This window comes from Ochotona princeps, chromosome 12 (assembly GCF_030435755.1).
Source record: "Ochotona princeps isolate mOchPri1 chromosome 12, mOchPri1.hap1, whole genome shotgun sequence".
NCBI classification, from domain to species: domain Eukaryota; kingdom Metazoa; phylum Chordata; class Mammalia; order Lagomorpha; family Ochotonidae; genus Ochotona; species Ochotona princeps.
In genome coordinates, this window is record NC_080843.1 from 52,519,788 (window position 1) to 52,536,715 (window position 16,928).

The window sequence follows — 16,928 nt, forward strand, 5'->3', positions numbered from 1 at the left end:
TGATTTTATTCACCTTTTTTTCCAATACTGACAATCTTAGTCAACCTCATTTTCTTTTTTCTCATTAGTATTATTATTACTATTATTATTATTTTCTGTATCCAGGGTAAGGAGAGAGATAAAGAGAAAAGCCCCACCCAGCCTCCCACCCATCCCAGGTCCCCGACATGTGGCATACTCTGTGGGTCCTGCTCAAGCAGTTTTGATAGTTCCACAGGTCTGAATTACTGCCAATCTCGCCGTTCTAAGCATGATGAAATCTATTCAGAATCTACTGGTTGACAGTCTCTTCATGGTTGGGGTTCTGAGATCAGTAGTTCAGTTGGAAGGATCCCCAGAGAAATTCTGAGGTAATCGCAGACCTGACTCTTGTGTGCACTTGCCAGTACAGGGTCCAGCACAGTCCGTCGCCCCAGTCAGCTTATGCATATGCTGGTGGTTGCTATTGCTGAGTAAGTTCTGTTTCCAACCCTGTGTTCCACACAAACCAATCTAGTAAGAACGCCAGATGGTCATTTCAAGGCTCTTAACAGGGCTTAGAACAAAGTACGGACTCAACCTGTGTGATAACACCAAAATCGTTGCTGTTCTGATCCAAACTGCCTTTTTTATTTTTTTTTCCTTTTTTTAATAACCTAGGTTTGTGTATCTTTAAACAATTTCTTTCCAGAGATCTGACAAAGCGGATCTTAACCTTTGGAGGCCATTTTTGTTGCAGTATTACAAAGGAGCAGAAGTTTGCAATTTCTTCATCCGCCATTTTGCCGAGGTCATATGCCGTCATATAATTGTACGTCTTCACCAGAGAGCTGACCCAGATGATTACAATCGTCCAGAATCAGAACTGTGTAATTGTGGCTTGAAGTGTTTGCTGCACTCTTTTGGACTTCAATATCATGTACACACATCTAGCTGAGCCACACAGGATGCTGTTCATTCTCTTAATGCATAAGCACGAATACCACTATCTATATCTATATCTATATCTTCAGTGATATGATTTTATATTTTAAAACTAACATTTATTAATGATCCTGATCACAAGCTTTCTGGGTATATGTACAGTGCTACAAGTGAAAAATTTCACATGTGATGGATCTGAAATCCACATGGAGTGGATGAAACAAAGGTTCACTCAAATTATTGTGTAAAATCAAATTCAGTCTGTATGTGTACGTAACACTGCCAAATTGTGTTTTTAGACTGGGTCCCATCCAAGATATCACAGTATGTGTATAAAAATTTTCCAAAATTTGAAATCCAAAGCACTTCTTAAGTATTTCAGGTAAGAGATATTAAACTCAGTCTGAGCTCTAACATTAGCCCAGATCCATTGCTAACAAAATAAATTATCTTTTTGTGAAATATACATTGACAGTTCATATAGCATGGAAATATAGAAATATTTAAATAAAATAACACATACCAACAATCGTCTAGAACATGATCAGTTTTTCATCACTCCTGTACTTTCCTCTCGAGAATCATTTCCTATTTTCCTTATAGATTGACCATAAGAGTTCCCCCAAAATAATGTACAATTTTAATACTTCATAAAGTCTATAAATGGAATCACAGACTCTGATATTTTTCTCAACATTATGTACTTAAAAAGCCTTCATGTCATAGTGCCATGCAGTATGACAAATACAGACATTTAACACTAGTAAAGATAGCAGAGAACTTACTAAGACAATTAACAATCTGTGAGCGTATTTTCCTTGTAATGGCAGGAGAATAAAGTTTTGAGTCAATTCCTAGTGTACATTTTCAAAAGTCAATTTTCAGAAGTGTACAAGTGAAACAACCTCTATGAAAGAATATTATTTTAAAAAGAAGTATGAGGGCCAGGCGCGATAGCATAGTGGTTAAGGTCCTCGCCTTGAACGCCCGGGATCCCATATGAGTGCCGGTTCTAATCCCGGCAGCTCCACTTCCCATCCAGCTCCCTGCTTGTGGCCTGGGAAAGCAATCGAAGACGGCCCAAAGCCTAGGGACCCTGCACCTGCGTGGGAGACCTGGAAGAAGTTCCTGGCTCCTGGCTTCGAATTGGCTCAGGTCCAGCCATTGTGCTCACTTCAGGAGTGAACCATCGGATGGAAGATCTTCCTCTGTCTCCCCTCTCTGTATATCTGCCTTTCCAATAAAAATAAATCTTTAAAAAAAAAATACATGGAATGCGACTGAGTTTTCAGTAAGAGATGGATAGAGAACAATTCAGTGGATTTGACAACATACAATACTTAAGAGATGTTATCAGCTTAGTACTGATGCTGCTGAAACAATTAAAATATGTGATGATACTTTACAAAGACAGAATAGGAAATATGGAAATAGATAAACGACATGTGTAAAAAACACTAAATATAAAACAGAGAAATGAAGCTGCTAAGATTTAGCATGTGGACAGTTTTTAAAAATTGCAATTATAGCATTCTTTATGTCTGTAAGAATAATCATAGATAAATGAAATTAGTGATAAAGCAGATGAAAGAATAACCCAGAGTGAAGAGCAGGTCAGATGATGAGATGGGCAGAGAATGCAAAGTAAGGAAACAGCCTGTCACAGGAACACAGATGTCACCTTGAATTTAAAAGGAACAAGACAGAGGAGATGGGCATGGAAGTGGATGGTAGGAAAATGAGGCAGATAAACCTAATAATTTGTGTTTCCTCAGTAAGTTTGGGTTCAGTAAGAATGGGGGGGGGGTTGGAAAAGTCATGTTGAAAAGCCAGAAAATGAGCTGCCAAAGAGACCGGACAGAACACCAGAGTGCAGGGGACAGCAGTACCTAGTTAAATGGCGAATGAGTGTAAAGTAAAATAAAAAAGTAAAAACCAGTCCGTTCGTGCAATTTTTCTCAGGTAACAATCACCCTCTAAAATACAAAGAAAAATAAGCTGAAAAGTTTAAGCAGAGAAGGGTTTTACCAGGTAAAATCCTTTTCACTCTGAAGAAGGGCTACACTGTTCAAGGTTATATTTCTGTTAAACCGAAATTCTAAAAGGTAGCCTATGACGTATACAGCAAATCTAACTGCAAAGCGAATCATTTACATCTATTATTAACTTGGTTCTCAAGTGTGTAAGACATCACATTCTTCCTACTTATCTGAACTATGTACAGTCATACATCAGTTACTGAGACACATTTTCATAAATGCTTTGTGAAGCAACTATGTCACTGTGTGATATCATACAGTGTTTTACACATAAACCTAGATAAAATTGTCCATCACATACCTAGGCTAGATGTCTCCTATTGGTAACATTAGCAGTGGATTATATATGTTCAGGAGCCATGCTGAAAAGGAAAACATGAGACTAAATTAGGCACAACAAACGATGCAACACAAATGCAGTAAAAATGACACAAAAAGGCTTTTGCTAGTATAACTCAACATACTGTTTTTACAGTGAATACTTGCAAAATAAATAGTACAGTGCCAGGTTCGTGAGCCCCAGGTATGGGGGCATTCCAACGGGGCCTGGGTACTTAGGCCTGCCTGCGAGGTGGCTACCAGGTCCATGAGCCCCAGGGGCAGGTGTTCCAGTAGGGCCTATGTCACCTGGTCTAGTTCCTTCGGCTTGGACGAGTGGTGGCTGCTGGGTTTGTGACCTCCAGGGGTGGAGGGTCTGGCGGGGCTTAGTTCGCCTGGCTTGGGACCCCTGTGCCCACTTGCAAGGTGCATGCTGGGTCTGTGAGCCCTAGGGGCAGTGGATCTGGCAGGGGTGCTGGACTTGGTTGGGCCCAGATCATCTGGTCCAGGTTTCTTGGCCTGCCTGTGAGGTGAGTACCAGGTTCATGAGCCCCGGTGGGTTGCCTGGCCCCAGGTCCTTGGCCAGCCTGCAAGGTGGGTAGTGAGTCTGTAAGCCCTGAGGGTCAGGGATCCAGTGGAGCTTGGGTCACCTGGACTGGGTCCTTGGGCTCCCCAGCAAGATGGTGCCAGGACCATAAGCTCTGGGGATAGGTGTTCCTGAGAGCCCTGGGTCACAGGACCTGGGTCACCTGGCCCGGGTCCTTGGCTCTGCCTGTAAAAACACATCCTCCTCAGTGGAAAAGGTGGAGCAGTGGATGGCAGGCCCTGATGCACATGGAGAATATGGCAGTCCATATGCACCACAGCAGAACAGAATAAACTGGTCAACTACCCCAGCCAAATGATGACAACAAAAATCTGGGTGAACGGACTTAAGGTCGACTATGTCAGCCAATGGACACTGGGAGGGCTTCCTCATCCCTGCATCAGTAAAATCGACAGCATTACAGAACTATCCAGAACACTTGAGCAGAACCCAGGAGCATGCACCACATCGGGACCCGTGGTCGATATGAAGTGGCAGTTCCCCATTCCCGGGCACTGGGGCATTTGGGAGGCTGTGTGTGACTTCTCCCTTTATCTCTCCCCTTCCTTCAGAAACAGGAAGAAATAGAAAATTTGGAAACAATGATCACACGCACTTTTCCCCAACTCTTGATCCTTCCCACCCTGATCAACTATGTAAATATTATCGAGAATTTTTTTAAATGTACACTGTAAAATAATAAAACCAGAGTAATAAACCAGTAACATCATTGAATATCAAGCATTAGGTACTATATTTAATTGTATGGCCAATGCTTTTATATAACAAACACCATAACAGGTATATTTATACCAATATCGCCATAAGACATCATATATAACATTACAATGTTCCGAGGATATAGGAATTTTTCAAGTCCGTTATAGTCGCAAGTGAGCACCGTCATATAGTTAAGTCCATCATTGACTAACACATCGGCAAGAGGCAAATGATTGTGGTTTCTTTTCCTACTCACGTGTTTGCCAAAATCATATTAATGAAAGTGTAAGGAAAATCAAAAAACACTGCAAAGACTGCTACTATAGAAATAGTTTAATCTTTTATTTAGGAAAACGAGGTAATCAGTAAAATACATTATTTCATAGAAAATAAAGAAATGCATTAATGGTGAAGTGTCAACATTGTTTTCACAGTAGAAATAAATTACGTAAGATTTAAATTATATTTTATATATCTTTTATACCTTATTTAGTCTTTGAAGGAGAAGGAATAAAAATACAGTTTTATACAAGAATAGATGAAACATCATCAATCATTCTCACTCTAAAATAGAGTCACAGTAGGTATAAACAAGTGTAAGCTTCAGGCAGGTTAATAAACTATGTTCTACAAACACAAATTTGGTATGGGTCAAATCTATAAGTATCAATTTTATTACTTTACAAAATTTTGGAACTAGTTAACTTTTTCCTTTGTGCCTTGTTTTTCTCAATTCACAGCTTAAAAACTACCTCTTTTCTCTACCAGAAATGAAGATTTTTGGGGGGAGGACTAGTAAGAGCTGTTTTGAAAACCTTAACAAAATAAAGCCACATCAAACCCATGCAGTTGTTAACTACAGAGATTCTGAGTGTTCATCAGTTTACAGGAACCTAGTATATATTTCCTGAATAAAAACCTAAGCTTCTAATCATAAATTGATGTCAAAGAAAGTGTTGATTAAGCTGATTTTATCAGTACACAAGGTATGCTTCTACTGAAAAGTTCTACACAGTCCAGTCTGCAAATGTACACTTACAGTTAACAAAAACACCGAAAAGAAAACGCCTTCTCAAGTTACAGCCTGGGTCACCCTCCCAGAGGCAAATCCACTGCCTGCTTACAACTGTCCTCTGGCAGTCAATGTTTGTTGCTGAATGCACGTAGAGTGCACTGTTCAGCCAACACGTGTTCTTAAACATGCATCTCCTGACCTGACACTCAAAGTGCAAAGCTCCAGCTTTCCTCCCGGGCATCCACAGACATCCACACTCTAGTTACATGACTTCACTACTTTTTTTTCCTTTTTGCTAACTGTATATTTACAATTACACATAAACACATAGTCAATTACAAAAACAGTAAGTAGATGCCTGGCTGGGTACACCAGCAGCACAAACTACTGTCTCTTTTCCTTTCTTCTAACACTTTCAGACAGTTGTTCTGAAGAAAAAGATACAGGTAACATTCCAAAAAGTCATGAAGTCAACTTACATCAATATCTAAAAAGAAAGGAAATGAATCTTGGGATAAAGAGACATTTATTGGATCATAACCTCATGCTAATTCTTAACTTCACACAATTTTTATATGCTATCAACTAAAAACTAGTTTTGTGAAAAAAAAAATTAGCCAAATCTTTCACTCTCCTTTCTCCCATACATTTGTGTTACAGAGTTGATGGAAATTACAGAGCTAGAAATGCAGCCTACAATAGAGCTTTTCCATAAAACTGAAATGGGGCAATATGAACTCAGGCCAGCATTATGCTTACTTCCAGGTTAGTGAATGCAAAGGGCATTATCTTAATCTACAATCTCATGACACAAAGAAAATTCTATCAAATGTAAAAGATAAGTCTTCTAAAACGACGGCAGTCTTCAGTGTCTTAGGAGTGCGACAGCGTGCCAACAGAACAAACAAGACAATCAGGAGAGAAGTGTTTGCACTTGCTGTGGTGATCGGTGTAGGATGGTCTCTGGATCTTTGTACTCATTGATGGGATTCAACACGGCTGCATACACTTCACCATAGGCTCTGCAGACCAGTTCTGTGGACTGTTTTATAATCTGCTCTCTAATGACAAACAAACAATCATGAACACATAATCTGAAAGAATGTTCCCAAGAATAAGAAAACTCATTGCAATGCATTTCACACAACATGAAAGCTCCAGAGTCTATCCCATAAATTAACATTTATGATTAAATTCCCGATACTCGATTGGCCCAGAGGGTAAGAACTGCGTCTTTTCACTGTTGCATCCTTAGGGCAAGCGCTTGGAGTGTATGTGTATATGCATATATATATGGCATTGTCAAACAAGAAAACACAAACTGTACCCACATTCAATGTTTCCTTTATTTTCCTGAAAGAAGAAAGCTTACAAATGTTCATATTTCAGAACACAACTTGTCTCAAAAACATTTGTAATACACTGTCCTTTTCCTACAAATCCGATAATAATCGCCTAGATTTCTCTTAATCTGCGGATCAGCTGGATAAAATGTGGTACCTGCCTACAGCAAACTATAGTATTCTCATAAAGAGAAATTTTTACAAAAATATGTGAAAAAATAAGACGTTAGGACTTACAAATGTTTTAAAAATATTCAGCCAGGATAAGAGCATTTGTTTCATTAAATCTGCATCAACCCTCTCATGTTTTCATGTTACCTACTTCCTGTCATCAGTCACTTGCATTATTCATACATACTCACTGATAAGAACACTTTCTCCTATCCTCACCAGTATTTTTTACTGTTTAATTTTTGGATATTGCCATCCTAACTGGACTGAGGGGAAACTTCACTGTGGCTTTAACTTGCATTTTTCTAATGGTTAGTTATTCTGAGTATTTTTTCATGTGTCTTCAGTCATGTGAATTTCATCCTTTGAAAATTGCCTGTTTGGGGCTGGCATTGTGGTACGGCAAGTTAAATCATGACCATAACATATAAGTATGTTATATACTCAAGTCCCAGCTGCTCCACCTTCCAACTCAGCTACATGTTGATGTACCTCAGAAAGCAGCAAAAGATGGCCAAAGTACTTGGATTCCTGAACCTGCGTGGGAGACCCACAGGAAGCTTCTGGATTCTGGTTTTATCCTAACCCAGCCTCAGCTGCTTTAATAGCCATTTGGAGAGTGAACTAGCATAAGGAAAGCCCATGTCTGTCTGTCTCTCTGTAAGTGCTCTTCAAATAAACACGAAAAATTTTTTAAACTAAAAAAAATGAAAAAAATGTCTCTTCATATGCTTTGGTGCACTCTTTACTGGATTGGCTGTTGGGATGTTCAGTTTTTGAGCTCCTTCTGGATATTAATCCCTTACAAGACATACAAATTGCAAATATTCTGTCAGCTGCCCTTTCACTTCACTGAATGTTTCCTTTGCTGTGTACAAGTGTCTTAGCTTGTCTGTCTTCACTTTCGTTGCCTGTGCTTCTGAGGTCTTATCCAGAAAGTCCTTCCCTGTGTCAACATCTTGCACTGATTTTCCTATGTTTCCCTCTGGTAATTTAGTGCTTGCCGATCCTAGGTTTAGAACACCGATCCATTTGAATTAATTTATTCCATAGGGTGTCTTTTTCCATGAGACCTATGAACATGGAAATCAACTCTTTCCAGTACTATTTCTTAAACAGTCTGTCTGTTCTTCAGGAAGTGAATTTAGATCCTTTGTTAGATCAGTTGGGTTGTGATACATGGATTAATTTCTGGGGTTTCTGATCTGTTCCACTGGTATACACGTTTATTTCTGGGACATGGCTAGGTGATTTTAATTACAACTGCCTGCAGCATGTCTTGAAGCCTGAAATTGTAAAGCCTCTGATGTGTTTTTATAATCCAAGATCGTTTTAGCTATTTGTAATCTCTTATGTCTCCACACAAATTTTAGAATCTTTTTCTAGATCTGAGAATATCCTTTGTATTTTAATTAGGATTGAGCTGAATCCGTAAACTGCTTTGGGCATACAGGGCATTTTACTGGTAATCCATCTCCCTAGTAATGCAAACGGAAGGAGCCTGCACTGATTAATCAAGTGATTGAATTCCTGTCACTTATGTGGGAGTTCTGGACACCAGGTCCACCCAGCATAGTCCAGTCCTGGCTAGTGAAGATTCCTGGATGGTGATACACTGACAGGACCTGTCTGTCTTTCAATTAAAGTTTTTATTTAAGATGCTTAGAGGCCCAGCATTAGGATGCTGCCTGTGATACCACAATCAGATATGGGCTCTGGCTTGAGTCACAGTTGATCCACTTTCATCCCAGCTAACTGCTAATAGTCTGAGACAATCAGCAGACGATGGCTGAAGTTGAGCCCCTGGACTCACTTGAGGCACGAGGAAGAAGTTCCTGGCTCCTGGCGTCAACTCTGCCCAGAGCTGACCACTGTAGCCATTGCGAGAGAGAACCAGCAGATGGAAAATTTCTCTAATTTCATCTAAAATAAATCTTTTTTAAAATTCTTAGGATTACAGGAATATATGATGTTCACAATGTAGTTGCTTGCAAAACTTCAAGTAACATCCTTTAAAATCCAGTACGTTTTCAATGTGATAACTGAATATTTGGTCAATCTGTGAGGAAGAAAAAAGGATCCTTCACATTTATGGAGTCGTCTTCTTTCCCTTTTTCCATGAGTTAGTAATTATTTAATAGTCAGTAGTATATTTATAAAATCGACCAATCTAACATATAGTATTTTCAGAAACTGGGATCGGCAAATAATTATTTAAAATAAGCGTATCAGTTATTTCTATATAAATATGTTTGTACAGTTAGAAAATGTTTTATTCTATTGCCATTTTACTATCTCTTCCTTTAAACTTCTAGAATTACTACGTACATTCACTCTTTAGCTTTTAAAAATCTGTTAGTATATATAAGTGCTACTGATATTTCTGTATTGATTTTATATCTTGCAATCTTGTCAAACTCTTTTGATAGCATTACTGGGGAATTTTGGTTTCCCAATGTATAAATCATGTCACCTCCTCTTTTCCTCCTTGTAGATCTTTGCTTTCTTTTTCTTCTCTAATGGTTATGGCTAAAACTTCAAGAAATATTCAGAACAGTAATGGTGAAGAGTGGACATCCATCTCTGGTACTAGAACTTAGTAGAAATGCTTCCAACTTTGTCCATTCAATATCATGCTGGCTGTGTCTCTTTATACTTTTTTCCTTGTTTGTGGTGAGACAAGTTCCCTCTACATTCACATTCAAGCTGCTTAAGTCTTTTTTTTTTTTTTTAAGATTTATTTTCATTGGAAATTCAGATATACAGAGAGGAGGAGAGACAGAGAGGAAGATCTTCTGTCCGATGGTTCACTCCACAAGTAGCCACAATGGGCTGATCCTAAACCAGGAGCCAGGAGCTTCCTCTGGGTCTCCCACGCGGGTGCAGAGTCCCAAGGCTTTGGGCTGTTTTTGACTGTTTTCCCAGGCCACAAGCAGGGAGCTAGATGGGAATCGTGCAGACGGGATTAGAACCAGTGACCATATGGGATCCTGGCGCGTTCAAGGCAAGGACTTTAGCTGCTAGGCCACTGCACCAGGCCCTAAATTTTCTTTTAATCATGAAAGGATGTTTTATTTTATCAAATGTTTTCTCTGCACTTACTACAATAGTCACATGGTTTCTATGTGTTGATTTGTTCACGTGATGTATCAGGTTTATGGATATGCAGGGACTGAAGCACTACTGTATCCTAAGGGGGAAAATCCATTTGCTAAAGGTAGATAAATCTTTTTAATGTTGGATTCAAGTACCAACCTTTTTCTTCATTTCTGCATTTGTGCTCATCAGAGATATGTTCACCGTAGGACACTCTGTTTGCTCTATTTTTTTCTGGTTTCATATTTAAAGTAATAATGACATCATCAAAGAATTTTGGGAGGATTGCCTCCTTTTCAATTATTTTGAATACTTTAAGAACTAAGATTGGGTCTTCGTAAGTTTTGGTAGAATTTTGCAGATAAGTTATTCAGTCCTGAACTTTCCTTGTTGGGAGGGTTTCGATGACACAATATCCTTCTAACTTACTGATCTGCTTAGGTCTTTTGTCTTAGTGCCTCAAATAATTGCAATTATTTGAAATCTATTCATTTCTACTAGATTTGTTGACACATAGCTGCAGTAATTCCTGATGATACTATTTTTGTGATATCCACTATAAAACCTTTTTTGTTCCTTATTCGTTAAGTCTTCTCCTTCCTTTCTGTTGGTTGAGCGGACCTATGGATTATCTATTTTTTTTTTAATTGTCAAACTAGCACTTTAACTCACTGATCCTTTGTATATCTTGTCTTCAAGTCTGTTCAGTTTTTATCTATGTTTTAATTATTTCTTTCCTTCTTCTAATTTTAGCTTTGGCTTTTCTTGTCATTTTGAGTCCTTGAGATACACTGTTAGATCACTTACGGGTCTTTACTTAATGTATGCACCAAATACTATAAACTTCCCTTTTAACACTACCTTTTTTTTTTTTTTTTTTTTGCAGGGGAGATCCTCAGGTAGGTCATTATCTGGAACTGGTCGTTTATAGGTATTTTAAAGGGGTCAGAATAGGCCCGGCACGGTGGCTTAGCGGCTAAAGTCGACTTCTTAGAAGCGCCAGCATCCCACATGGGTGCTGGTTTGTGTCCCGGCAGCTCCGCTTCCCATCCAGCTCCCTACCTGTGGCCTGTGAAGGCAGTCGAGGATGGCAAAAGGCCTTGGGACCCTGCACCCATGTGAGAGACCTGGAAAAAGTTCCTAGATCCTGGCTTTGGATCAGTGTAGCACAGGCCATTTTGGTCACTTGGGAAGCAAAACATCAGACGGAAAATCTTCCTCTCTGTCTCTCCTACTCTCTGTATATCTGACTTTGCAATAAAAATAAATCTTAGAAGAAAAGGTCAGAATAAGTGAGGTTAAACTAAATGAACTAATATGTTTCAGAAAAAAACAAAATCATGATTTTTAAGGTTATTTTTTCCACCTTCATTAGATAGTCTACAAGTGAACATGTTCACAGAGGACACAGACTTCAAACCCTAGTCAGCAGAATCAAACAAAGGTTTGTCTCCTGAAACAGTAACTGCTCAGTGACCTACACCCAATGCTTCAGAACGACACTGGTAAAAAATGCTGCTCTGCCAGACTTCACTTGCCTTTGTTCCATATTTTGGAAGCTCTTTAGTATTTCTTACCCTTTAAAAGTAGTACATTACAGCAGTGTATCACATAGAACATACAATAATAATTATTTAGTTTTCTGCAAGAAAAGAAAGATAACGGAATAGAGAATGGTTTTCCACACAATTTTCCAAAAGGGCATTATTTTCAAATTACTTCTGCAACACTGAGGAAGTTAAACACCCAGTATAGTGTCATAAGAATCAAATATTATAAGTTCTAAAAATTTGATTAAAGGTTAATATATAAACACATAATGATGGGAGTCCAGGTAAGTCTGAGCAGCAGCACAGGTGTCTGGATCCCCCAGCCACGTGGCTGTGGCTCGGGGTACCAGTGTCTGCCCAAGCTTCCTTGCTGCTGGGAGTACTGGCTCCCCATCCACTGCAGCTAGGTGGGGGAAGGGTCCAGAGCTTTTCCAAGCCCAAGGTATGAGAATTTCCTCTGTCCAGAGACCATCCTGGGGACGAATGTTGGACGATTCTGAGCATGCACAGGATCATGGCTCCACCCACTGCCACCATCTTGGCAAATCCGAGAGCCAGAATGGTGTGTGGGTCATCCCAGATCCGGTCGCAATACCAGCCAGTTCACTTTCGGGCCAGGAGCTGGCTGGGCTGGCTAGGCTGTAGTCCCTACCAGTATGAGCTGGAACTGGGAGTGGGCCGGACTAGGCCAGGCTACAGCACCCGAGGTGAGGCAGGCCATGCCAGCCTAGGTCAAAGCACCCACCCAACACACGTGAAATCCAAGGGAGAGTGGGCGAACCCAGTAAGTGAGTTGTAGGGAGCTCCCCTGCTGGGCCACTATTCCCACAAGTGAACGTGAGAGCAGAAAGTGGGGGCAGATCAGGCCAGGCAGGGGTATAACCCCTGTTTGCCTCATGTGAACTGGATCAGGGGAAAGTCAGGATGGATTGACTGTACATCCTGGTGCATGCATAAGCCAGAGGGGATGAGGTTTGTTTGGGCTTTGCTGCAGCATCAGCTAGAAGATGCTGGCACAGATGGAAAACTATCGAGCTAAACTGCAGTACCACCTGGAGAGTGCAAGATCCAGAGGTGGCACTGGGCCCAGTAGGGAAACATCAGGCACCTCCTTCTTGGGTTGCCACTCCCACTGGTGAGCATGAGACCCAGGACTGGCACTTGCATGGCTAGACAGAGAATGGCACACACCAGCACATGTGTGGGCTGGATAGTGGAGCTGGTTGGGTTGAACTAGGCTTCAAAGTCCATTGATACACATGAGAACTGAATGGGATATGGGACAGACAAGACCAGTCTGCTGTACATACTAGCAAGAGTGAGAACTAGGGTGGGGCGGACCAGGTGGGGGTCGCCCTGAATAGGCTACAACTCCCACTGGTTTGCGAGGGGGTTGAGTGTGTGGTGGTAGGATCGGACTGGACTGCAACACTCATTAGAAGACAGGGCCGGAGACAGAACTGACCTAGCAATTGCAACTAACAATATGCACAGAGGCCAATTTGGGCAATGGACTGTGTTGGATCCTGTATTAGCAAGCACACACAAAAGTCAGGTTTGGGATCACCTCAGATGAAGTTTCTTTGGGAATTCCCCCAACTGAACTGCTGGACTCAGAACTCCAACCATGGAGAAAATTGCAGGTTCCACAGTCTGACCATGGAATGCATGTGTCAGAGCTGGACCTCCTCTTAGCTGGACTTAGCTGGAGCAATGGACAGCATATCAGGTAACACATGGAGCATATGGCAGTACACTGGAGCCTGCAGAGGACACCTAGTACCATAACAGAGGATGGAGAACGGAACAAATCTATCAACTCCCCTAGCCAAGTGTTGGCAGTGAATACCTGGGCAAACGGAGTCTCTAAGGTGGATTTACTCAGCCAGTGGAGTCTGAAGAGATTTCATTGTGACTGGAGTGGCAAGATCGGCAGCAATATAAAATTGTTGAACTATCAAATTCACTTGAGCAGGATGCTTGGAACATGCCCCACATCGGGGACCCTGGGATGGCTGGGAGACTGGTTGTGGCTTCTCCCCTTATCTCTACCCTCCCCCCAGATACAGGTCGAAAAGAAGAAACAATGGTCTCACCAAGTTTCCTCTAACCCTTGACCCTTTGCACCCAATCAAATATGTAAAACTTATCAAAAATAAAATTTATACAATCAAAAAATAAAACAAAAAAGAAAAAGTAAACACATATCTTTCTTATTTTAAAATATACTCACAACCATAACTGATTTTTAGATAATTATTTAAAGCACTGAACTAAAATGAATTGCTTACTTTCAGAATTAGTGAGCTTGTCATTAACCAGTACTGCAGAATTTTTGGTTGCCATAACTACTTGATACAACTTTATCATAATTATAAACCAAGCAATTCTAAAAATAGCTTTCTACCACATTCAAGTTTTATGATCACTAAAACTGAGCTTTATCATAGCACCACAGTTAAGAGTGCAATCAGACGTCCCACATGAGAAAAGAAGGTATTGACAGGTTAAGCCTGAAAATTTCAGAATATGATAGTACATTCATGCATAATAGATTGGTTAAAACTTGCATTCCTCTTTATCACAATAAAACATCAAAAATGTCATAATAGGTCAATTCAATTTTTCATCCCAAGTCAGTTTCCTATTTTTTCAAAGTGAAATCAAACTATATTTGAAGAGACTCTTTCAGTTATTTCACACAGATGTTATCTATTACACACAACAAACATCTTTGAGCTTTGCTTAAAAATAATAAAGAGAAAGGACTATTAAAAACATAATATAGATCAGGCTCTAGGATAAGAAATACTGAAATCAAATCTTATTAATTGCTGAACCTTGGCACAATCATTTAACCTTTCCATGATATTGCTTCATGTGTGAAACATTCTAATTTATATAGTCAAAGGGAGAACTAAATTCAGTAACTCATTAAAGGATTATTTTGCTTGGGAAGTTTAGGTAAGATCATAGTGGTTGCAATAGACTGGCAGAGCAAGAGTGAAAATAAAGTAGTTCGGAGGCAAAGAAGATAATTTAGACACAAATGATGTTTCCTTGAACCTGAGTGGTAATCGCAGAGATGCTGAAAGTGATCAGAAGTTCCTTTCATATATTTTTTTCTAGGTAAACATTTATCATTCGTTTTAAATGGTCTCTTATCAAGAGAAAACCAGATAAACAGTGCTTTTAAAAATCTGTACTGAGGGGCTGGCATTGTGGTACAGTAGGTGAAGCTGTAGCCTGCAATGCTGGCATCCCATCTATGGGCAGTTCGTACTCTAGCTGCTCCACTTCTGATCTATCTCCCTGCTAGTGCCTAGGAAAGCAGTCAAAAATGGCTCAACTGCTTGGGCCTCTGCCTTCCAGCAGCTGACCCAGAAGCTCCTGGCTTTACACAGGTACAACTTTTGCCATTGTGACCATTTGGGGAGTGAACCAATAGATGGAAGATAACGTCTCTTTCTCTCTCTCTCCATAATTATTTCAAGCAAATAAACAAATCAATTAAACAAACTCTACATGAGGCTTTCCTATATTAAAATAGGATAATTTGTTTTATTGAATTTATTGTACAAATCAATAAACTGGAACTTATAAAAGCAATATTGCTTTGAACTTCTTCCTTTTTACTTTATTTCCTCTTTACCTTCAAATAGCTTCCTGCTGTTGTATATGCACTTGTGAAGAATATGCTATTTTTATAGCCATGTGTAGAATGCTACAAGGTTTATGCTGAAATATTAATGCTACTGAATTGCTTCACAGCATCCCAATTTTCCACCTTATTTTTTTGATTAATTACTAACCTTAATAGTTGATTCATCTATTTTTCTCAGTCCTCTGAGCCCGTACTTCACGTTATTTGTGGCTACATTGTTGCATGCATATATTTACTATTTTATGTTCTTCAAACTGGTCCTATCATTACTGTGAAGCATTTTATATGTAGCATTATTATCTACCTCGTAGTCTATTTTTAATCATATTAACATAGTTAATACAGCTTTATTGATTTGTACTTGCACAATATATCTTAACTTGTGTCCCTTTTTTTTACATTGAAAGTATCTGTCCTTGTATTTAGGGTGCATGTTTGTGGTGTCTGGCACAGAGGTTCAGCTATCATTTGGATCCTGGAACTACTGTCCATCCTAGCTTTCTGACGCTGTGCGTCCTGCGAGTCAGCAGGGGAAGGCTCAGTACTTGTATCCCTATCACTCACATGGGACACCCAGACTGAGTACTCAGCTACTGGCTTTGGTCTTGCCCAGCCCTGTGTGTTCTGGGAACTTGAGAAGTGATGGGATATCTTTCTCTTTCAAATCAACAAAAATAAAGTAGATATCTTATAGACAGCAGGTAGTTGGGTCATGCTTTTGCACCTAATCAATTTGTCTTTCATTTAGAACATGAAGTCTTTTTACATATTAGTTACCATTATACCTAGATTTAAGCACATTATCATGTTATTCGTTTACACTTATCCCATTTGTTCTGTTTTCCTCTTTTTGATGATAATAATTGTCCAACATTCTCTCTTACATCATCTCCTTCATATTAAATAATTTTGCTTTAGTAGTTGCTGTTCCTACCACTACAAGCCTACCATTAAACAGTATATTTTTTTCTAGGCCAACTCAATAACTGTACAGCACAGTACACTTGTACTTTCCACTCAAATAAGTATGGACAGGTTCAAGGTCACATCCTTGGGATACCAAGGAAGTGAAAATGCTGATAAACACATATCCTCAAAGGTAAATTTACTGATCTTAAAGATAGCTTTTTTTTTTTTGTAAGAAATGTACTTTTCTTTCAAAAAATATCCAGGGCCCGGCGCAGTAGCCTAGCAGCTAAAATCTTCGCCTTGCACATGCACACAGAGGTGGCATTTCTAATCCCAGCTGCTCTGCTTCCCATCCAGCTCCCTGCTTGTGGTCTAGGAAGGCAGTCAAGGACGGGCCCAAAGTCTTGGGATCCTACACATGTGTGGGAGACCCAGAAGAAGCTCCAGGCCCTTGGCTTCAGATTGGCTCAGCTCTGCCCACTGTGGCCAACTGGGGAGTGAATCAACGGATAGAAGATGTTCATCTCTGTCTCTCCTCCTCTCTGTATATTTGACTTTCCAAGAAAAACAAATAAATCTTTATATATATATATGTATATATATATATACATATA

The 16,928-nt window shown here is 39.8% G+C and overlaps 1 protein-coding gene across 1 annotated transcript in view; it reads right to left on the reverse strand.

Moving 5' to 3' along the window:
- Positions 1-4,883: 4,883 nt before the first annotated feature.
- COG6 (component of oligomeric golgi complex 6) overlaps positions 4,884-16,928 on the reverse strand; it is a 65,734-nt gene continuing 53,689 nt past the window's right edge. The window contains exon 19 of the mRNA XM_058670839.1: positions 4,884-6,642. Coding sequence (XP_058526822.1) covers positions 6,495-6,642 — 148 coding nt within the window. The 3' untranslated portion in view covers positions 4,884-6,494. The remainder of the gene's footprint in view (positions 6,643-16,928) is intronic.